General features: G+C 43.7%; 1 protein-coding gene across 1 annotated transcript in view; it reads right to left on the reverse strand.

The window, feature by feature from the left end:
• Window positions 1–23,652, reverse strand: part of LOC137415355 (integrin alpha-M) — a 393,088-nt gene that overhangs the window by 173,558 nt on the left and 195,878 nt on the right. Inside the window, exons 15-17 of the mRNA XM_068100954.2 lie at window positions 23,394–23,536; window positions 2,497–2,647; window positions 163–316 (exon numbers count right to left, since the gene is read on the reverse strand). Coding sequence (XP_067957055.2) covers window positions 163–316; window positions 2,497–2,647; window positions 23,394–23,536 — 448 coding nt within the window. The remainder of the gene's footprint in view (window positions 1–162; window positions 317–2,496; window positions 2,648–23,393; window positions 23,537–23,652) is intronic.

Consider the following 23,652-nt stretch of genomic DNA (forward strand, 5'->3'; position numbering starts at 1 on the left):
CTAACTATGGGGGGCAAACCTTTAACCTTTAATGACTTCAATGTGCCAATCTCAAAACCGCAGCAATATATATACATATATATAAATATATAATATGATACTACTCTAAAGTATGAGGCAACAAATATGTGTTTATTCAACAAATCCTGTTCAACGACTCACCTTCAATCGCAAATATTTTTTCTTCTAGTTGTTTCAGGAGTTGAGAAAGAAAGTCAAAGCGTGTTACAGAAAAGACGTAATCTGAGACAGGCGTGCTAGCCATGGTCTCCAGCTCTTTTCGACCGGAACTTCCACTATTGAAAGCATCACCTACCTGCAAATGCAAACAAAATACTGCTTTCAACACAAAGGAAACATGCAGAAAATGCTTTGAAGTTAACGGAGCTTGCATCTCCTTTTCAGCACCTCTTTGGTAGTATTATCTCATCACACAAATTATATGCATCTGGGCTCTCTCTTTTCCATTCCGTTTTCTGGCTTCCTCGCTCGGTATCTACTTATATTTGTACCTTTGGCATCAATTTCAAAGAAGAATTTCAAAAAAAATAGTATTGTTACATTTCTGGGGGGTAGGCAATGATTACCTTAGTCCAGGTAGAATTGTATAGTGCACCGTGTTCTGTAGGTCGCGAGGAAGAAGAAGGAACCCCTTGTATTATAAGTAGGAAATTTGTTTAGACCGGATGTTGTGTAAGCATGTATAAGTGTGCTCATGAGATGGGTGGGGTTATGTTAATTAGTTAGGGATTAATGGTAAATCCCCTGTATGTAAATGCCTCTGTCATTTTTCCTCTGTTCCTTATGGCAATGCAGCACACGCACAAAGCCAGGCAATAGCGCATTAAAAGACACAAAATAAAAGCTAACCGGAAACCGGACTTTGAGCACCAACGATGATACCGCCAACCTGATGATCACAAAGGCACAGGAGGTCCATCAGGCCATGCCCCAGAGAGCAGTGATTGGTTAGGATTCTGGAGCAACTAAGAGAGGGACACGCTGGTTGGAGCAGGCATGGGCGACGTCGGATGACGTCAGGCCCTCGAGTACAAAGGAGTTGGAGGGCCGACATTTTCTCTGCTTCAGGATTTCATAAAGAACGCTCTCCCTGACATTTAATCTCTTGGCTTTCTCTCGGTTTCGGGATCTGGAGGTGAACGGTCGCCAATGAGCTCTCTCGCGGTGGGACAGTCTCAACGAACGGTTGTGTTCTGACATTTTTCCTCCTCTTGCGTTGGAACATTGGTGCCGTGCAGTCACAGTTCATAGGGCTCTCGCGCTAGGGACATTGGAGGTTTTGGCGATCGTGAGGAGGAGCAAACTGCGGACCGAGGCCTGCGTTTCCCGCGAGCGAACTGTGCATGGAGGCCCGTGCTGTTCCCGCCAAGGACGCGGGGGTTTTGACGATTCCCAAGGGGGTTCAGGAGATACTCAGAGCTAAGTGCATAAAAACACACACGCTTTATTTTCACGTTTATTTTTCCCTTTGCGTGTAGACGGGTCTGTATGGGAGCGCTCCATTTAGGAATCTCATTTTGCCTTGTGTTATTTTATTCACCGGCATTACTTCAATAAAGCCAGCATTTTTTTTGTACATTTAAAATCCGTGTCGGTTGAATTAATCATCGCAGGTTCGAAGACGGCTGGTGGGACGCGTGAAGGTAAGTTTGTCATTCTCCTTTCCCGTGTAAAGAACACCGTCATTTTTTGACTGAACGCTCAGAGTGTAAGCTTGTTCGGCTATCCGTTTCCTTGGAGGATTTTAATCCCGAGGAACAGGACAGTATTAATCGCCAAAAATGAGGATTTTTCCTCTGCATCATGACCAATTCAACAGCAGTTTGGAATTCCTCACCGAAACCTTCTGCCACGTCCTTCGAAATAGATGGCGGATATTCTAATTCCCAAAACAACACGAGGAATGAGAAACTCTCCTCAGGCTCGCGGTACAGTTAATTCTCCTCAGGCTCGCGGTACAGTTCTTTCTCCTCAGGCTCGCGTTACAGTTAATTATCCTCAGGCTCGCGGTACAGTTAATTCTCCTCAGGCTCGCGTTACAGTTAATTGTCCTCAGGCTCACGGTACAGTTAATTATCCTCAGGCTCGCGTTACAGTTAATTATGCTCAGGCTCGCGGTACAGTTAATTATCCTCAGGCTCGCGGTACAGTTAATTCTCGCGGTACGGGTTTACCAGGCATATCGATACACAATCAAACAAAAAAGCAATTTTTTGATCCCCATTATGTTTTCTTGTAAAAGTTACAAACAGGGTGGCAGAACTTTTGGACGGACCCTTCCTTATATTAGCCATTTTGTATCATGCCATTGACGCCACTTTGGTAGAAACAATACAATTAAAATCCGATGGTTATGTGAACTTGTGAATATCTGTTACCATTGCACACTTCCTTTTCGAATGAGGATCCATGGTAATTCCCCATGGAGAAAATTTCAACATACTAGAAAATAAAGAACACCAGAAAAAAACTCACCCCAATTGCAAATCTGCTAACTTTCATCCCATCAGCTCTTTTCGTCACTGCGCTATATAAATGGCTGTCTGAAGTTGCACCATCAGTTATAATCACAAGAATTTTCTTTGCATCACTTCGTGCTCCAGGACTTGAGCCAAAAATGTGATCTCTGGAGAAAGGCAAGCATGCTTTCAATAAAGTGATTCAACCAACACATCATGCCAAAGAAGGAATATCTGTAATAATAAAAACATTGTGTGTGTCTGTGCATGTGTGTGTGTGTGTGTGTGTGTGTGTGTGTGTGTGTGTGTGTGTGTGTGTGTGTGTGTGTGTGTGTGTGTGTGTGTGTGTGTCCTCCATAACTCCAAAACCATGTAACATAGCGGCGCCAAACTTTGCAGGCATACTTATCGGCCTAAAAAGGGAGTGCATTAATGAAAACTCGGTGTTTGGATGTGTTAAAACACCCTTTTTGAAGACGATTAATGGGGCGCTCATAACAACAACAAAAAAAAGCCTTACCAAAATGGCAGTACGCCATCTTGGTCATGCCACTGTCACATCGCTGGGTTATTTAAGCCGCCATTTTGTTTCGGCCTATTCAAACATGCCTTGCCTTGGAAACACGATCTACTGTCATAAAATAATTAAAGCATACAATCAAAATGTGGATTCGGATTTGAGGATTGTATCCTGTTCACCAAATAAGTATCAAAATATGGAGTGAAATCTGACGACATTTAACACATTCGCGATTCTTTTCTTCTAACTAAGTGTATATCTTTTACTCAGCTTACAGCAAGGCTGGTCTTCCTGCTTCTCCACATTACCAAAGCATTAAACTTAACCTTTTTTGCTGTTCCACTAATTATATTGAGTGTAGAAATTATGAAGGAATGTGCCGAAAGTGCAACTTTATTGAGTCAAACGAAAAAGAAAAAAAAATCTTTTTTTCCCCTTTTTTAAGGCCATTTTCCCTGCTGGAGCAGGGGTTAGCCTTGCGGGCCCCATCACGATCATCATGGTTTCCTTTTTGAGGCAATGTTTTTATGGCCGGATGCCCTTCCTGACGCCAACCCTTTAGTTGCCACTTACGACACGCAGGGATACGGTGTACCTAAAACGAAAATAATTATTAACCAGCGGAAATTGAGGACAATGGAATTAGACTTCTGCAGTTACGCTTGTATCCTCTGTGGGCTCCAAGTAAGGAGGGCAAGACAGATCAAATTAAAAATAGAATTAAAAGAACGTGTCCCTCCGCCTGCTATGCCTATTGTCTATTTGATTTATTTCCTTCCTTTAAAAAGAAGAAAGTGCACCTATGGACAAACAAAGGCCTCTTTAAAGGTAAACCTTTAGTGTTTGAGGTTGTCAGTTTGATGAACTTTATGTGTGTGCTTGTGTTTTAACGCAAATACATTTTTCATTTCATATGTGCGAGTGTGCATGAGGGTGTGTGTGTGTGTGTGTGTGTGTGTGTGTGTCATATGTGTGTGTCCACATCGATATCTTTTCGGTTTGAAATTATTTTTCTCTGGAACAGCTTATCCGATTGATGCGAAACTTTAAACAGAGGAGGGACAGGGGGTCAAATATATTTGTTTTCACGGGGGCTCTTTTGAAGGTTTCTTCAAAAAAGAGAGTCCCCGCTTTGTATTTTTGTTTCCACAAGTGTCCGTTTGCTTGTGTTGGTGTGCTTGCTTCAGTTGTATGTACTCCTAAACCGTTGGATGAAATGAGTTGAAAACTGATGAACTCAGAGGGTTGGAGAGTAAAAATATCATAACGACCCCAATTCCTTTTTTAGGTTAGGGGGCCGGCCCTTGAGAAGGTTTTGGTTCAATCCAAGTAGCCTTGGGGAAGACCGACACTTTTTTTTTTTCCAACACTTTTTAAGAACAAAAAAAATTACGTGTTTTTCTATTTTTGGTGAGGAGATTAAACAAAGGGTCGCCTTGGATCTCTCAATGGAGGAGTATTTAATGAGGCTGGATTTTATCATTTATGCAAATTAAGGATGGGGATACAGCAAAAAGCCATTTTGCAAAGTCATGTGCAAGCACTTGTTAAATTTATTTGTTCATGTGGAACTTGAGGAAAAAAATATAATTTTATCATTTTTAAAGAAAATATGCAATCAAAGCCTACAAGAAACGCATTTAAAGGGGTACCTTAAGCGAAATGCCCTTCGGGTTAAACATTAGGAATAGTTTAAACAGGCAAAATGCTGCTGTCAATGTATGGTTAAAACCCCATTGCTCCCTTGCACAGTGAGGGTCTACATAGTGTGGTCATGCAATGTCCAGTATTTCATCAACACACAAAATAATACATTCAGACTTGAGGTTCCACTGAATCCACTGGACGGGTAATATAGAGGTTGTACGTTCAAATCCAACAATAACAAGAATGGCCCTCAATAGAGAGCACACCTCCGCCAGGATGAACAGTTTACATTTGTATCCCACCGATAGGCCAGATCTGGATTTGGACCTGAACCAAAGTCTAATCGTCTTGTTATTGTCATCTAACAAACTTAATTTCGCAGTTTGGTCACAAATCGTCCACAACTTTTTGAGATATCGTGCTATATATCGTTTTTCCCCTATTTCTCAACAGAAAAGAATCACGAAAAAAATTCTCCGATCCAGATGCAGATCCGAATCTTCACCAAAATACAATCATTAAGACCTTGTCACATTCGCAAACTCTCCATCAAATTTCACCAGAATCCATCAACAAATTTTGGAGATATCCTGTTCACAAACAAACAGACAAAAAAAGAGGGTCATGGGGCACAGGAGCCTCAGACAAACGTGGAGGCACTGGTTTAGAAAGGGGGCATAACATTACCCTTAAAGGAGGGGATAGAATTAGTATTTTACATATTATGGACACAAATATCACGCACACACACAGAGAGAAAAAAAAACACACACATACATACATACATACACACACAGACAGATTCTCTGTCTCACTGGTTCTCGTTCTCTCTCGTTCTCTCTCGTTCGTTCGTTTTCTTTCTTTTTTTTTCTCTCTCTCTGTCTTTCTTTCTTTCTTTCTCTCTCTCTCTCTCTTTCTTTCTTTCTTTCTCTCTCTCTCTCTCTTTCTTTCTTTCTTTCTCTCTCTCTCTCTCTCTCTCTCTCTCTCTCTCTCTCTCTCTCTCTCTCTCTCTCTCTCTCTCTCTCTCTCCTGTCATGGCGTCTGCTCGCTTCGTGTCGTGAGTGCTCTGTCTTGGCTGTTTGTTCCACCCCCGCCCCCCATTTAGCTCCTTCGTGTGCTTGTTTCTATTTGTAAAGCTTCCCTGTGTTTCCCCTTCTATGTTGAGACGAGAGAGAGAGCCATAGAGCACACTTATCGTGCAGGTTAAGGTAATCGCCGTTTTTGGGCGGTTCCCTGTTGTTTTTTCCCCCGACTTATTTTCTTCACTTCAAACCTTTTTTTCTCGCTTATATTTCCTTAGTTTGTTTTTTTAACGCTCCCTTTCCCTAAGCTGGGAAAGTCGGAGTGCATTACTAACTTCATCTTCCCGAGCTGGGAGGACGAGGTCGAGCCTCGTGTGTCCAAACATGGCGGCTGCTCATTCGCAGCGATATGCAGCGTTTGAGCAATTATCACGTGAGCATGGCATTGCGTGTTCTCCACCCGAGGGTATTACAGTCGAAGCTATTGTTCTCGCGATCGGGAACATGATCGGGTTTGATAAGGTACGTGCGGCGTCGCGTATGAACAAACGGGTTATCGTGTTTGTGTCCGATGTAGAGCACGTTGCTCTCATCGTACAACAAGGTTTGTCCCTCGACTCCGGACACTTTGTTATGGTTTATCCCTTGGATACTCCTGCTCAGAAAGTGGTTATTTCAAATGCACCACCATTTCTCGATACCGATACAATCCTTGCAGCGCTGCAGCGATATGGGCAATGTGTGTCCCCATTAATAATGCTCCCTTTGGGCTGTAAGGATGAACGTGTCAGTCACGTGATGAGTTTCCGTAGGCAGGTCTTTATGGTTCTCAAAAAGGAATATCCCTCCTTGAATGTTGCTTTAAAATTCACGACAAATGGCCGCGATTATCAAGTATACATCACCACCGACACCCTAAAGTGCTTTGGTTGTGGTGCAGTGGGACATATGAAACGGTTTTGCCGCAATCAGAAGGAACAGCCTAACATGGTCAAAACGGGAAACAATGACTCGCAGATTAATGTTAACGTTTCCTGCTCGACAAATGTGCAGGATAAACCAGTTAAACAAGTGGACACGCCCCCTCCCGTTGAACCAATGGACAGCGCAAATGAGGGGTTTGTCACCGTTTCCAAAGTAAAAAAACGTAAATCGGCTGTAAGAAGTGCGTCACCTTCTGGGAAAAGGCAAATCAGTGAAAACTCCATCACTGGATTTCAATGTGAAAACAGGTTTGCCTTATTGGAGGAAAAGGACACCTCCACTAGTACAAACATCATCAAGGAAAAAGTGGATTCTAACTTTCCAATCCCAGTGAGTGTCGCTGATCCTTCAGACAGTGTCATCTCACACGAGGACGTTCATTGTGCAGCTTCCTCCTGTCAATCGCAAGAGGAGGAAAAGCACTTAAAATCTCCCCCTAAAAAAGGAATAAATGAGGAAAATAAGGGCACAGAGAGAATAAAAGAGGATAATTTAAATCCACTGGAGGAGAGTGACATCCATGAACCGAGCATGGTGGTCATGTCACAAACATGCTTGGAGCCCCCCACCTCGCATCCCGAAGAAGCTTCAAATGTGACTCCGGCACAAAACGTTCCTGAAGAAGTTTACTTTATTGAAACTGAGCAATCATGTGATGTGCGCCAGGAAGCTGAAACACCAATTGATTCCCCATATGAGGAATCTGATGGTGAAGGTCAAGAGGAGTCCTCTCAGATTCTAAAGGCTGTAAACAGCCCTTCGGATGACGAGCTTCGGGACTTTTTGAGAGATTCCTATCGGAAAAGGAACATTGAACTGAAAGATCATTTCCCTGATCTGCAGGTGTTGATTTTTAAATTGAAGGAAATTGTGCATAACCCTGACACTCCAAATTTCACTGATGCTCAGAAGCACCGGCTAAGAAAAATGATCCAGAAAGCTCGGCAGGAGCTTCGTAAATGAGGTCCCTATGGGTTTTTTGATCTATTTAGTTATTTATCTTCTTTCTTTTTCCAAAAGAATGAGTGTTCGTTTTGGCAGTCTAAACATTAACGGTGGTGTTAGTTTAGAACGCAAAGTTCAGGTAAAAGATCTGACCCGGCGTTTGCACCTGGATGTCTTGTTACTGCAAGAAACGCATGGAGATCTGAATGGCCAAGCCCAATGGAGAAGGCTAATGAAGGGCCAGTGGTTCTTCAGTGATATCAATTGTCTCACTGCTGGAATTGCTTTCTTTGTCTCCTCCTCATTAACACTCACACAAGTTCAATATAATGAAATAATTCCCGGACATCTGGCTTGTCTTCAATTCACTGCCAATAATCAAATCTTTGTTTTTGTAAACATATATGCCCCCTGTAAGAATGCTGAAAGGCAAAACTTCTTTCTAAAGCTAGAGGATCTTCTGAGTACATTTGACTTAAATTGCTCTTTTATAATGAGTGGCGACTTCAACTGCACTCTTGACCCTGCGTTAGATAGAAACAGTGCGGAGCCACATCCTAGATCTGCCAAACCTTTGGAGAAAATCATCAAGACGACGGGATTAATAGATGTCTGGCGTATTCAGCACCCTATGCAACGGCAGTTTACTTGGTCTAGATGTACGTCTCAGATGCACACACTAGCCAGGTTAGACAGAATTTATGTCAATACTGTAATGCTTGACAAGATATTGAAATCTGATATCGTGCCTTCTCTTTTTTCTGATCACCTGGCTGTAACCTTGTCCTTTAAGCTTGCTCTGCAGCAACATGGCAGCCCATATTGGAAGTTCAATGTCATGTTGCTGGAAAATGCTGCTTTTTGTGAAGCTTTCAAAGTGTTTTGGATTAGCCTCAAAGAAAGAAAGAATAATTTTGATAACCCGATATTGTGGTGGGACTACGCAAAGGCACAGATCGCTGTCTTTTGCCAACAGTTTCATTACTTCTCTTCTTTCAGTGTAAAAAGGGAGAGGTTCACACTAGAAAAGGAAATAATGAAGTTGCAAACTGATGTGGCAAATAGCCCCAATAGAACAAATAATCATTTGCTTATGGAAAAGAAGACTCTACTAAACAGTCTAGTCGAATACCAAGCAAAAGGTGCAATGGTCCGTCTACGGATGGATCAGCTATATAATTTAGATGCACCGACCAAATTTTTTTTCCATTTTGATAAAAAGACTACCAATCAAAGGCAAATTGAAACCTTAAAGCTCTCAACTGGTAACACTGTGACGTCACAAGATAATATAAAGAGGGAGGTCTATAACTTCTTTTCAGACCTGTTTATGGCAAATGATGTTGACGATGGCTCAATAAGTTACTTCACATCTGACTTACCCATGCTAAGTGCTGCTCAAAGGGATCAGCTTGGCTCTTTACTTTCCTTGGAAGAGCTTACACTTTCCCTTGCTTCTTTACCTACGGGTAAATCTCCTGGGTTGGACGGCCTCCCAATAGAGTTTTATAAATCCTTTTGGCCCTTATTAGGCCCAGAACTATTGGAGGTCTTTAATAGTTCATTACGTTGTGGTGACTTGCCGATGAGCTGCCGTAGAGCAGTCATTAGTCTATTACCCAAGAAAGGAGACCCTCAGCTCATTGATAATTGGCGTCCAATTTCTCTTCTAACTTCAGATTATAAAATATTTTCTAAAGTTCTAGCTCGACGCATCGCCCCACTCCTAGAGTCGTTGATTCAAAGTGATCAGTCTTTCTGTATCCCTAACCGACAGATACACGATAACATTTTTTTATTAAGAGATCTTTGGGATGTGTGTAAAATAAAAAATGACAATCTTGGTTTGATTGTGCTTGACCAAGAGAAGGCTTTTGACCGTGTAAGTCATGTATATCTTTTCAAGGTGCTAGAGTGTTTTGGACTTGGTCCTGTTTTTCTTTCCATGGTAAAACTGCTCTATAATGGCATTTCCTCAATACTCAGAGTAAACTCTGAGCTAACTTCACCTGTAAAGGTTGGAAGGGGTATCCGTCAGGGATGTCCTTTATCTGGTATTCTGTACTCTTTAACCATTGAGCCTCTTTTAATCAAAGTCCGCAGCATCTTAACCGGATGCAAAAATTTGCTCACAAGGCCTGTGAAAGTCTCTGCATATGCTGACGATATTTGCGCCATCGTACATAATAGTGATGAGATAAAGAAACTGGTGGATTGCTTGGACTATTATGGTTCAGCTTCTTCAGCTTTGGTAAACTGGAACAAGTGCCAGGCGATGTGGATGGGCCCATGCCAGCACCCTATGCCTGTCCTCCCGAAACACCTCACCTGGTCCCTCAACGGAATGAAGTACCTTGGTGTTTACATCGGTGATGAAGCAACACAAGCGAAAAATTGGGAGGGTCTCGCTGACTCTCTCGAACAAAAGCTGCGGAAATGGAAAGGTTTGTTGGCTTTGCTTTCATACCGGGGACGAGTCCTGGTCATAAACAACCTAGCAGCATCTATACTGTGGCACAGAATCAAAGCCATTCCACCTCCTGAACGCTTTCTGCTGAATATACAGAAGACAATAATAAACTTCTTCTGGAGTGGAAAACATTGGCTTCGTCCAGAGATCTTGAATCTTCCCTTAGAGGAAGGCGGGCATGGTTTTGTGGACATCGTATGCAGGGCTATGGCATTTGGCATCGCCTCAATCTGGCGGCTTCTCTATGGTCCATCAGACCTAGCCTGGAGGTCCAGTGGTCCACTGCTCTCCTCCTCCTCCGTCAAGCCGGCATGCTAGACTATTCATTTGGTCTATTCCTAATGAACATGAAATGTATTGATCTGTCCTTGCTTCCACCATTTTACAATATAATTTTGAATGCTTGGCGTGTTTTCATGGTCGACCGTGATTATGTTTCCTACACCCAAGAGATGTTTTTCAGAGAGCCTCTTTTCTACAACTCTCTCTTCAAAAGAATAAGAACGGAACGCTCTTTTATTGATTATTTTGTTCAGAATGGTGTCCATCACGTTGCTGATCTAATGATTGAGACAAGGACATGGTTAAGTGCTGCAGCACTTGCAAATAAAGTTGGCATGCGGTCAAACCGCATAATATCTGCTGTGCTATGCGTAATACTTAGCGTATACCGCAAAGTTAAGGTGCACTGGGAGCAATCTTCTCGCACTGGTGATGGCCCAATTGTTTGTGAGCCAAGCCTCTGTTTCCCAAATTTAGAAGTCACCCCCACTGTAATGAATTCTGGTACAATAATAAAATATTTACCAAAAATACGTTTTGGATCTGCAGGTCTGGAAAATCGTGCAATATACCAGGCCTGCGTCAAAGCAATCCGGCCCTCCTTAGGAACTTGGCAGTCAAGGAAGTGGCACAATTGCTTGCCTACAGAATACCCCTTCCAACCTAACTGGAAAGCCTATTATCACATACTTATTCCAAAGAAAACTGCCGACCTGTCGTGGAGGTTGGCACATTGGGTATTACCCACCAATAAGCTCTTGCATGTTTTTTCTTCTGAAATATCTGACCATTGTCCCTTCTGTGGTGCTCTTGAGACCGTGTCACATGCTTATGTTGAATGTGCACGCTTGATTCCTTTATTTGGTTTGCTGCATGAAATGTGCATGAAGCTTTCTTTAAACTTTACTTTGAATTCTTTCATTTTTTGCTTTGCCTCAAACACACACCAAATAGAAGTGGCCCTAGCGAACTTTCTCGTTGCCATGGCAAAGAAAGCAATATATCGCACGAGGAAAATGCAAATTGAAAATCCTACAAGATGTACAGATAACCTCCCGGCCTGTTTTAAAGGACTTGTTTTTGCCCGGATTAAAACAGAATTTTGTTTCTATACATATATGGATAAAGTATTGATCTTCAAAAGTATATGGGCATTGAATAATGCGCTTTGCTCTGTGCAAAATGGTGTGCTGATCACAGATTGATCACTCCTCGAGCATGATATGATTTCTTTGTGAGGAGCAAAACACTTTATTATTTTTTTTCCTGTTCCCTTTCTTGATGTACTAATGGTCTTCATGTAAATGTTCCCTTTAAAATGGTTTTGCTTGTTTTTTTACCTCTGATTTGTGAAATGCTTTGTGAAATGGTTGTATTTATACGTTTTACAAAATATACTTTTTGATATTTTTGTAATAAAAGGATGTAAAAGTGTCTCTCAGTGTCTCAGTGTCTCTCTGTCTCTCTCTCTCTCTCTCTCTCTGCTGGCCGTTCGTGTGTTGGGCGTGGCAAGATGGCGGTTGTGCAGTTCGAGGAGGTGTGAGTTGCTCTGGCTGTCGAGTGTTCTGGCTGTTTCCCCTCATTATTTCAACCTTTCCCTTGCCCCCACGACCCCCCTGTTGTTCTCATATCGTTACTTAATTCGTATTCGTGCTTCCTCCCCTGTGCTCGAACTTTTCCCCTGTATTACCTTTTCCCTCCCTTCCCTTCTTTGAGATGAGAGACAGAGCGCATGCGGTGGGTGATGGTAAGTGAGTTCGTTGCTTTCCATTGCATCCGCATGTTCTTATCGCTTCGTGTAAAGTGACGAGAACTGTTCTTTTGAATTAATTACTTTCTCCCTTTGCCGTCGCTATACTTATCACGGCCCGGGCCGGCATGACGAGCGTCCGTCCTCGCAGTACCGCGTTTGGATCGTTAAGCAGGAAGCATGGACTCACATGTGTCCCTCCAGCTCATGTTGCGGTCGAAGCGATTATTATCGCCGTCGCTGAAATTATCGGAGCTGAAAATGTCCTCGCAGCTTCGAGAATGAACAAGAAAGTTGTTGTTTTCGTGTTACAACAAGCTATGGTTGCGAGTGTTGTGGAATCGGGTTTATCCGTCGAGCCCGATATTTTCATCCCAGTTTCACCGTTTATTCGCCATCAGTAAAAGTTCTGGTTTCCAACATTCCGCCATTTTTGGAGGACGAAAAAGTCGAGCTTGCTCTTCGTAATTTTGGCACAGTCGTGTCCCGCATTTCAATGGTTCGCTTACGGTGCCGTGACGATCGTTATAAACACGTTTATTCCTTCAGACGTCAATTATTTACGATTTTGAACCAAAACCGTCGTGACCTCGATGTTAAATTTACGATAAAACATGATAATGTAGCGGTTACCTTATTCGTATGTGGCGGTTACCTTTACCTTATTTGCATGTCCTTATTTGGTAATAATCCACGTGCACGGCCCTGTGGGACTTTTGGTTGTGTGGTCGTGACGCACGCGCGGCTGTTGGAGCCACGCCCTCCGAAGAGGGTTTTTGGTTTTATATAAGCCGTTACGACTTCCGTTTGCGAGCAGTTGCTGGAGATTTCTATACAATAAACAAGCTTTGTACCCAACGAAATGGCCTCTTCTTCTCGCCTTCGGCAACTCCTAAACTGGTGACCCCGACGTGATCTGAACACGCAACCTGGATTATTACCAAATAAGGACATGCAAATAAGGTAAAGGTAACCGCCACATACAAATAAGGTAACCGCTACATGCGCCCCCCCCCCCCCCCCCCCCCCCCCCAGAATACACTCTCACGGGCTTGTACGTAGTTCGCAGGCGCGCTCGGCGGTTGCCGAGAAGGCGCGAGCAGTTGCTGGAGATTTCTGTACAATAAACAAGCTTTGTACCCAACGAAATGGCCTCTTCTTCTCGCCTTCGGCAACTCCGAAAATAACTACAATTATCAAATGTATGCAACAACAGAGGTGTTAACGTGCTATGCCTGTAATCAGCAGGGACACCTGCGGAGGGATTGTCCGAATAATCTCCCTGATGCTAATTCAGCGTCCAATCAGAACACCACACCACCTGAAGGACAGAAATTTCTGCCTACGCCTGTTAGACGGGACTCTTCTTCTTCACCTGAGGGACAGGAATCACTTCCTTCGCAAAATGCTCACCCAGGAGGGACGAATGATGCAGATGATGGCTTCACAGTTGTAACCCGGAATAACGCACAGAAGCAGGCAATTGATACCAAATTAAACAATCAAGTGAAACCAAAGAGGTCTCCTTCCTATGCGCAAGCGGTAAGAACACCTGCCAAACAACCATCTGAACCCATTCCCACGGACTCACCTCCTGAGCAGCCCTGTACTCCTGTTGTGAGTACACATGAAACTGTTACTCCCACTGTGCTTGATGAATCGGAGATCCCTTGTGGAGTCGATGAGAGCCTCTCCCAACCCCCACCATGCACAGATGCCACAGTTAAAATCGATGCACCGGATGTACAAATTGATTGTGATCTGGAGGTGGCTGTACCTGCAGCATCTGAACAAATTGCTACTGAAGAACCGCGGGAACTTGTGGTTGACAGCATGGGTTACGAGTCTGATGGAACATCTTCTGTTGCTTCGACCTTAAGTGACACAGGCAGCGATGTTGCTCCTCACAACCTTGAGGTTGATTCCTCAGTATCTCCTGATGCCGTTCACGCCTTCTTACACAAAAGTTTTCGCAAAAAGGGGGTAAAAATTAAAGATCATTTTCTAGTCCTAGAAGATTTCATTCAAGTGGCTCGACTAATGATTTCTAGACCGGATCGGTACAACGTTGCAGACCCTCAACGTCACCGGTTAAGAAAATTTCTAAGTCTTGCTTGGAGCGAACTCAAAGACCATGGTTGATGTCCTGCCGGTGTCTCATCACAAATGAAACTACGCATTGCCAGCCTTAATATCAACGGTGGTCGCACGTCTCTCCATAAAGTGCAAGTTAAACAACTAATCGAGTGCAACAGGTTTGACATCTTGTTGTTGCAGGAAACTCATTCTACTGAAGGTTCTTCAGCTGAGTGGGAGTTGTTTCTTAAAGGGCATTGGTTCTTTAGCAATCTATCAAGCCCAATTGCTGGGATAGCCATCTTCTTTTGGCAAACTCTTCCTTTGACATTGGTTTCCTTTGAAGAAATTGTGAAGGGATATTTAGATTCCCTGACTTTCTCTGTTGGTCAGCAGCTTTTCACAATAATCAATGTGTATGCACCAAGTACAAATGCTGAAAGATCTTCCTTTTTGGACTGTCTTGACTCGTATCTTGCTGGTGTTTCCCCTGACCACTTTCTATGTCTTGGAGGAGATTTCAATTGCACACTTAACCCCTCCCTTGATAGGAATGGGGCTGAGCCACATGCAGCCAGTACAAGACCTCTCGTTCGCTCAATCTCAAGATTCAAGCTGACAGACATTTGGAGATTGCAACATCCGATGCAGCAACAATTTACTTGGTGTCGCTGCTCTAACAACTTAGTGTCGCTAGCTCGACTTGATAAATTGTATGTTTCTGACCATTTCCTCAACCTCGTCTTAAACACCTCTATTCTCCCATCTGGGTTTTCCGATCACCACATCATCACTATGCATTTTCAGTTGCCACTCATAAAGGTGGTGAGCCCTTATTGGAAGTTCAACACAACACTTCTTCAAAACGAATTCTTTGTTGCATCCTTTAGGGCCTTTTGGGCATATTACATCACGATGGATAAAGAGTTCTCATGTTTACGTCAGTGGTGGGACAACGCTAAGGCTCAAATTAGAGTTTTTTGTCAAAATTTCTCACGACACAGTACTCGGGATCATGATGTAAATATAGATCGAGTGAAGACACAAATTCTTCACTTGCAAAACCAAGTGTCCTCCTCTCATAATAATGGGCAGCAGCAGATGTTGAATGAAAAGAAAGCCCTGTTAAATGAATTACTGGCCGAACGTGCAAAGGGTGCACTCCTTCGGATGAGAATGACTCATTTGCAACAACTAAATAACCCGAGCAGACTTTTCTTCAAGCTGGAAACTGCCTCAAAAAAAACAAAAACAAATATTGTCCTTACGTTCTGTTGGCGGAAGGATCTTGACTGATCCAAGTGACATTAAACTTAGTATTAAGACTTTCTTTTCTCACCTCTACTCCTCCAAGCACACTTTCCCAAACCATATACATTCATTTACCGCATCCTTGCCTACACTTACTGAGACCCAGAATTCGACTGCTGAAGGCGAAATAACATTGGACGAACTCACTAGTGTTTTAAAGACCTTGCCCACCAGCAGGGCACCTGGCTTAGACGGGTTGCCAGTGGAATTCTACAGCACCTTTTGGGATTTGCTGGGACCATGTCTACTAATTGTCTTCATAGAAAGCATACAAACTGGTGAACTTCCCTTGAGCTGCAGACGTGCCGTCATTTCATTGATCCCGAAGAAGGGAGATCTTCAACTGGTTGAGAACTGGCGCCCGATCTCTCTACTTTGTACTGATTACAAAATCCTGTCTAAGTTACTCGCTAATCGCATAAAAACCTTAATCAACCACCTTGTATCCCCCGACCAGAATTTTTGTATTCCCGGCAGATCGATATTTGACAATATTTTTTCTGTTCGTGATTTGATTTCGATTTGTCATTGTCAGAATGTTAACACCGGGCTGATCTTTTTAGATCAGGAAAAGGCCTTTGATAGCATTGACCATTCGTATTTACTTGAGGTTTTGAAGGGGTTGGGGTTTGGTTCCTTCTTTATTTCTTGTATCAAGCTGCTGTATCACAACAACTTTAGTTTGGTGAACATCAACAACAGTTTATGTTCACCTTTTCCTATTCAGCGAGGTATTAGACAAGGCTGCCCTCTTTCCCGGTACCTGTATTCACTTTCCATTGAACCCTTGCTGATTCACTTACGCCACAAACTTTCTGGGTTCTTGGTGACACCTCTTGCTAATCCTGTTAAGGTGCTTGCGTATGCTGACGATTTGTGTGTGATTGTTAACACTCATTCTGACATTGCTGCCCTCACAAGTGCTCTATGTGAATTCAATTTGGCATCTTCTGTGACTCTCAATTGGAGTAAGAGTAAAGCCTTGTGTCTTGGTCCTTCTGGGTTATTTATCCCACCTTCCCTGCCTAATGCTTTGCAATGGAGGTATGATGGTGTTAAACATCTCGGTGTGTTTCTTGGGAATGAGACCTTTTCCTTAAAGAACTGGGATCAGATGGTTGATCAAATTTCCCATATCCTTAATTGTTGGAAAAGATTGTCCAGCCTACTGTCTTATAGAGGTCGAGTGCTGATAATTAATAACTTGGCTGCTTCCAAACTCTGGCATCGGATGGCTGTCTTACAACCGCCCAAATCGCTTGTCATTAACTTGCAGCGTATCCTTGTTAATTTTTTCTGGAACAGCATGCACCGGCTCCGAGCTGATCTTCTAAGTGTCCCCTTGGATAAAGGAGGTCAAGGACTTGTGGACATTACCAGTAAAATACTGGCTTTTCGACTAACCACCTTGCGCCAACTTCTCGACAAGGAAGTCCTGTCTTGGCGGCCCTGGCTTCTTGCTTGTTGCAGCAATCGGGTAAGCTCAGGTGTGGCCCCGAGTTCTTTCTACTCAATCTGCAGCGAATAGACATCTCCTTGCGGCCCTCCTTTTATCGAAGTCTCGTGAATGCCGGCCAGTGCCTCCTTCCAGTACGAAACAAGGATACATATAAATTTTGGAACTTAATGTGTGAACCCGTTTTCTACAACAGCCTATTTTGTCATGACTGCCAAAGTAGGTCCCTAATTCAATCCTTTATCGAATCTGGTTTTTTTCTTGTCACGGACTTTGTTAACCATACCTATTGTGGATGGCAGACCCCTAACCAGATTTCGGAAGTATGCAATGTTACTTCAGCCCGACTAATTGGACAACTTCTTCGTTCAATTGTTAAAGTGTTCAACTCTTTTAATTTATCATGGCCTTTACTGCACGAGGTTCAGAACACAAAAACAATGCACCCTGACTTCCCTGATTTTTGTTTTTCTGGTGCTCCTTCCACAAAGCCTCTACAAGCCTGTGCAAAGGCTACTTTGTACGTGCAATGTCTTAATGTTGTCATCTCTGCTAACCCCAATAGCCCACTGACCACCCACTGGAAAGAGCTTCTACCTGCGAGGGCTCCATCCTCTCCTACCTGGCCATCGATGTACGCGTTACCTGTGTCTAAACAACACAACACAACAACATGCATTTTAAGGCAATTTTCCCTGCTAGAGCGGGGGTTAGCCTTGCGGTCCCCATGACAATCTTCTCCATTTTGCCCTATTTTCTGCATCTCTCCTTGTTAACCCCCTTGCCCGCATTTCTTCTTCCACCATCTTTAGCCAAGTCTTTCTCGGTCTTCCCCGTCCTCTACTTCCTTCTACATTAACTTCCATCACTCTTCTCAACCAGTCACTTTCATCCTTCCTCAATACATGACCAAACCATCTCAACCTGTTCCTCTTCACAGCATCAATCACAGGCAATATTCCCATCATCTTTCGCAATTCATCATTTGTCCTCCTCTCTCTCAACGATACTCCGCACATCCATCGAACCATTCGCATTTCCACCCTTTCCAGCCTTCGTTGCTGCTCTACGTTCATTACCCATGTCTCGCTCCCATAAATCATAACACTTCTCACACATGCAGCATACACCTTTCCCTTCAGCTTCAGCGACACTCTCCTCCTCATCAGCACGCCACTCAGTTCCCGAAACTTCTTCCATGCACATCTCACTCGAGCAACCGTTGCCGAGTCTGATCCACCTTCTCCATTCAGCATGTCTCCGAGTTAGCAAAATGTTTTCACACCTTCCAGCTTCACGCCATCTCCAAGATCCAACTCAACATTTCCTCCATCTGCAGCTCCCTCTGCGCACACCTTACATTTGAATGTAGCTGCCACACTGGTTAATGACCCTCTCAGACCACTACATTTTTGATGAACCCACTCAGCGCACATTGTACACTGAATGGAGTTCACTCCGACACCCTTCCTGCACACAGCACACGGCCACTTCCCAGTTCTTTCCACCTCACCACATGCTTTACCACTTGCCATCACCTTTGTCTTTCCGATATTCACCTTCAGACCTTTTGTCTCCATACATTCCTTCCACTTGTTCATCTTTTCCTTCAGTCCATCCATACTTTCCGCAATCAACACCAGATCATCTGCATACAACAACTCCCACGGTAAACCCTCCTTTACGTTCTGAGCCAGCACCTCCATCACAGCTACAAATAGTAGTGGACTTAGTACCGACCCCTGATGCACTCCCACCTTCACCTCAAACTCACCACTGTTCCCGTCCTTCGTCCTTACAGCTGTGCGTGCTCTTTTGTACATTGCCATCACTACTCTGATCAACCATTCCTCCACTCCTAACTTCCTCAATGCCCATGTCAATACTTTGCGTGGAACCCTATCGAATGCTTTCTCCAGATCAACAAACCCAAAAAACAACTTCTTCCTCTTATCCATGTACTTCTCCTGCAACTGCCTCACAATGAAAGGCGCATCTGTCGTTCCTCTTCCTGGCATAAATCCAAACTGCATTTCGTCGATCTTCACTTTCTTCCTTATCCTCCTTTCCAACACCCTTTCCAATACCTTCATTCCATGCTCCAATAACTTTATCGCTCGGTACGAGCCACACTCCAGAGGGTCACCTTTCCCCTTGTATAGAGGGACGAGGGTACTCAGTTCCCAATCCACTGGAATGCGGCCTTCTTTCACCACCAGATTACAGATCTCTGTCATTCTCTTCACACCCCAACTTCCTGCTGCCTTCAACATATCTCCCACAACTCCCGTCGGCCCTCCCGCTTTTCCACTCTTCATTGCTTTTATCGCTTCCTCAACTTCCTTCTCAGTTATCTTCTCTGCCGGTCCTAAAACTGGGTTACTCTCTATGTTGCCATCCCATTCATTCTCTGTATTCAACAGCATTTCCATATATCTTTTCCATCTTCCTTTAATTCCATCTGGGTCGAGAACGATTTGTCCCACTTCATCCTTCAAGCAACTCACCCCCATCACATCACACCTCTCTTTCGCTATGTGCTTTGCAATCCTGAATACTGCTTTCTGACCCACTTCCGAATCCAAGCGTTCTCCGAACATTTTCCTACATGCCTCCTGCGCCTTTGCTACCTCTTTCTTTGCAGCCTTCCTGGCTGCCTTATAACTTTCATGCTCTGCTGTTTCTGCTCCCGTACCCTTCGCCTTCTGCCACTCTTTGAACTTCTTCCTCTTCTCGTCAATCCTCTTTCCAACTTCAACATCCCACCACCATGTTTCCGAGTGCCTCGGTGGTCCTTTTGTCCATCCACATACCTCACCAACGGCTCCCAACAGACTAGCTTTCATTGACATCCAACCACTTTCAAGCTCAACCACATCATCCTCTACCCTACTCAGCCTCTCTTTTAATGCCTCCCTTACTGTCACCTCTTTCAACCTCCACACCTTCATTCTCGGTTGGTACTTCACCCGCCGAGCTCTCCTCGCACCTTTCACCCTTATGTCGCAGACAACCAAGTGGTGCTGTGAAACAGCCTCCTCCCCCGGGATCACCTTTGTGTCCCGGAGGTGCCCCCTATCTCGCCTACGCACCATCAGGTAGTCAACGGTTGTCGTCGACCCACCTGACGTGTATGTAACAAGCTTATTGTCCTCTTTCTGGAACTGAGTATTACAAATCAACAAATCAGCTCCATCAGCAAACTCCAAAATCCTTTCACCTTCTCCATTTCTCACACCATATCCGTAACCCCCATGAACTCCCTCAAAACCGTCCATACTCCTTCCCACATGTCCATTTAGGTCTCTCCCACCACAACAACTTCCTCATCTTTCACGTTTTCCATCAGCTTCTCTATCGCACACCAGAACTTGTCCTTCTCTTCATCGCTTCGACCAACCTGCGGAGCATATCCCGAGATGACGTTCACCAAGAGCTTTCCAATCATCATTTTCACCATCATCAACCTATCACTCACTCTGGTCACACTCACCACACTGTCTACAAACTCCTCAGAAAACAGGACACCAACACCATTCACGCCCTCCGGGCACCCTTGCCACACAAACTTGTATTTCTGTCCCTGCCTACCCTTCACCATTCTCACACCACTTCCCTTCCATCTCGTCTCTTGCACACAACATATGTCCACTCTTCTTCTGACCAATACTTCCACCACTTCTCCTGATCTCCCTGTCATTGTCCCTACATTCCATGTCCCAAACCTCAGAAACCGATCTCCACTTCGGGCTGTACCCTGCCCATATGTACTTGTGATTGTCATGGTTCTCTTTTTGAGGCAATGTTTTTATGGCCGGATGCCCTTCCTGACGCCAACCCTCTTAGTCGTCTCTTACGACACGCAGGGATACGGTGTACCTATTCTGACCAGGGTACACACTGGGAAACGTTTAAAACATGTAAATTCTGGGGGGGGGGGGGGGGGGCGTCAGCATCACGGCTGCGGTTTAAACATATTCCAACAATATCCAAACAGAACCATGAAAAAAATAAAAATAAAAATAAAATCTGTGTCTAAACGTGCTGGCGATATACAGTGGCGGCTTGCACACTATTCTTTGCCTTCCAACGCGTTTCTTAAAAGACTGAACCTCGTGATATCTGACGACTGCCCTTTTTGCCATCACTCCGAGGATACTTTCCATGCTTACGTCGGATCCCAAATGCTGGCTCCACTTTTTCAACTCCTTAAATATGTCTTTCAGAATTTCGGTTTTTGTTTTTCTTTTCGGTATCATTTTGTCTACTGCATGCCTGTGTCTAACGAGGATGTCGGTTCTCAAATCGTTAATTTTTTACTTGCCGAGGCAAAACTCGCGATATATACACAAAGAATTAAGTTAAGCACCCCCCCCCGTTTTTTTACAACCTCGCACATTACAAGTTTGTTGTCGTCAAAACAGTGTAATATACCCATGATATTGCCATATTTTCTGGAGAAGTGATATTATGGTCACATAAAAACATAACAATCATGCCGTTTTCAATATTTTATTCTGAATAATTTAAGGTGAAATTTTTTGGGAATTTTAGGCATATTTTCACCTCACTATGAGTATGGAGCTATAGGTCCATCACGGACAGTGTGGATGACGTTTATGTTTTCTAACGTACAGTCATTGTTCTGAGAAGACCTCTAGCGATCTTTGCGTCAATAACGTGTGTAGGACCCACGTGATCGGATCACTGACTCAACCCTACGTCTCATAGACCCTGTAAGCCGTCGTATGCGTTGCTGTGGCAGGTTGTTCCATTCCCGATGTAATGCACGTTCCAATTCATCCAGATTGGCTATTGGAGGGACCATCTTCGCAACCTTAGAATATATGCCAATGTATACATATACACAGAGAATATATATTAGGGGGTGCTTAACTTAATTCTTTGTGTAGGGGTGCTTAACTTAATTCTTTGTGTATACATTACGCGGAAGAGTAGGGTTTCTGGGACAAGCTCACCGGAATGCAGTATTTTGTTAGCCTTTAAAGGCCTTGTGTCTGCCTGCCTTAAAATTGAATTTAATTTTTACCAACAGGCTTCTCGGCTTGATCACTTTGTTCAAAAATGGTGCAAAGGTGAAATCCTGTGTAAGGTGGAGGGAGATGAACTTTTTTTGCTGCTCTAATTGATATCATGTTTTTCAATTCCAAGATTTAATTATTTTGTTCACTACTATTGTATTACTTGGTTTGTTGTGCTTTTTATACTTTTGTAATAAAAGACCTTGAAAGTCTAACAAAAAGAAAAAAGAAAAAAAAAGTCTCTCTCTATCTCCATCTCCATCTCCATCTCTCTCTCTCTATCTCACACACACAAAGGGGACACACACACACACACACACACACACACACACACAACACAAAAACTCACACACACACACAAACCACACACACGCAAACCACACACACATGCAAACCACACACAAACCACACACACACATACACACCAACACACACAAGCGCGCGCACGCACACGCGCACACACACACACACACACACACACACACACACACACACACACACACACACACACACCACAAAAGTGGACACTGACACCTGGTTGGTCTCCGTTCCATCTTCTGGAGATAGCAAATGGAGGTAAAAAACCAACGGGTAAAAACAACCTCTATCTACCTTCGGTGGCGGAGATAATAAAAATTTGGATTCAAAGCAAAGGAAGTCAAGTTGGTTTCAGGAGACTTTGTTTTACTTATATGTAACTTATAGCCTGGCGTTGGCTTAGCGGTTAGGTTGCCGGCTTGGGATCCTAGGATCCTGGGTTCGAATCCCGGTCGATCGCTGAATTAACGCCAGGGGGGTAGACTCAGCCTGTCATCCTTCCGAGGTCGGCAAATTGAGTACCAGCTTGCTGGGATGAATGATCACGGTGTGTACCCCGATTCAGAATAGGCACACTGTATCCCTGCGCATCGTAAGAGCGTGACCAAGGGTTGGCATCAGGAAGGGCATCCGGCCATAAAAAAAAACATTGCCTCAAACAGGGAACCATGATTGTCATGGGGCCCGCAAGGCTAACCCCCGCTCTAGCGGGGAAAAATGGCCTTAGAACGATCATTCATTCATTCATATGGGTTCTCCTGAAATCCTGGCTGGAACGAGTGGAAAATTGATGGTTGGCGATGCGATCAAAGATGGCCGCTTGGCGGCCATTTAGTTGTCAAAAACACGATATTGAAGGAGTCCCCAACCATTTCTCGGACGTGCATTTACCGATCTTGTTCAAACTTTGCACAAAGAAAATACATGAGTATACATATGCAGAAGATTTTGTTTTGTAATCCGACCAAAGATGGCCGACAGACGGCCTTCAACTCCATACAGCTAAATTACTAAAACCACGGGGGCTATGACTTTTTATGTATTTATCTTCTTGTTTGATTGTGAAATTAAGTTTACAAAATTGACTTACAATACATATTGGATAGCTGCAGCTGTCTTTGTGCCCTTACGCATCTGACTGATTGCAGATACAATCCTCTGAGGGTTCAATTGGTTAAATTGGTGAAAGGAAAGCTCGATCCTGGTCTCTCTGGAATATTGCACCACTGCGAGCTGCAAGACAAACAACGTAAATTAGCAAAAAGTAGTACACAACACAACGTAAATACACATAGCTGAAATAACATGGATTTCATGTGTCAACAAAAATATTCTGGTAGTTAACGATT

The sequence above is a fragment of the Myxine glutinosa genome, chromosome 14, assembly GCF_964187855.1.
Source record: "Myxine glutinosa chromosome 14, kmMyxGlut1.1, whole genome shotgun sequence".
NCBI classification, from domain to species: domain Eukaryota; kingdom Metazoa; phylum Chordata; class Myxini; order Myxiniformes; family Myxinidae; genus Myxine; species Myxine glutinosa.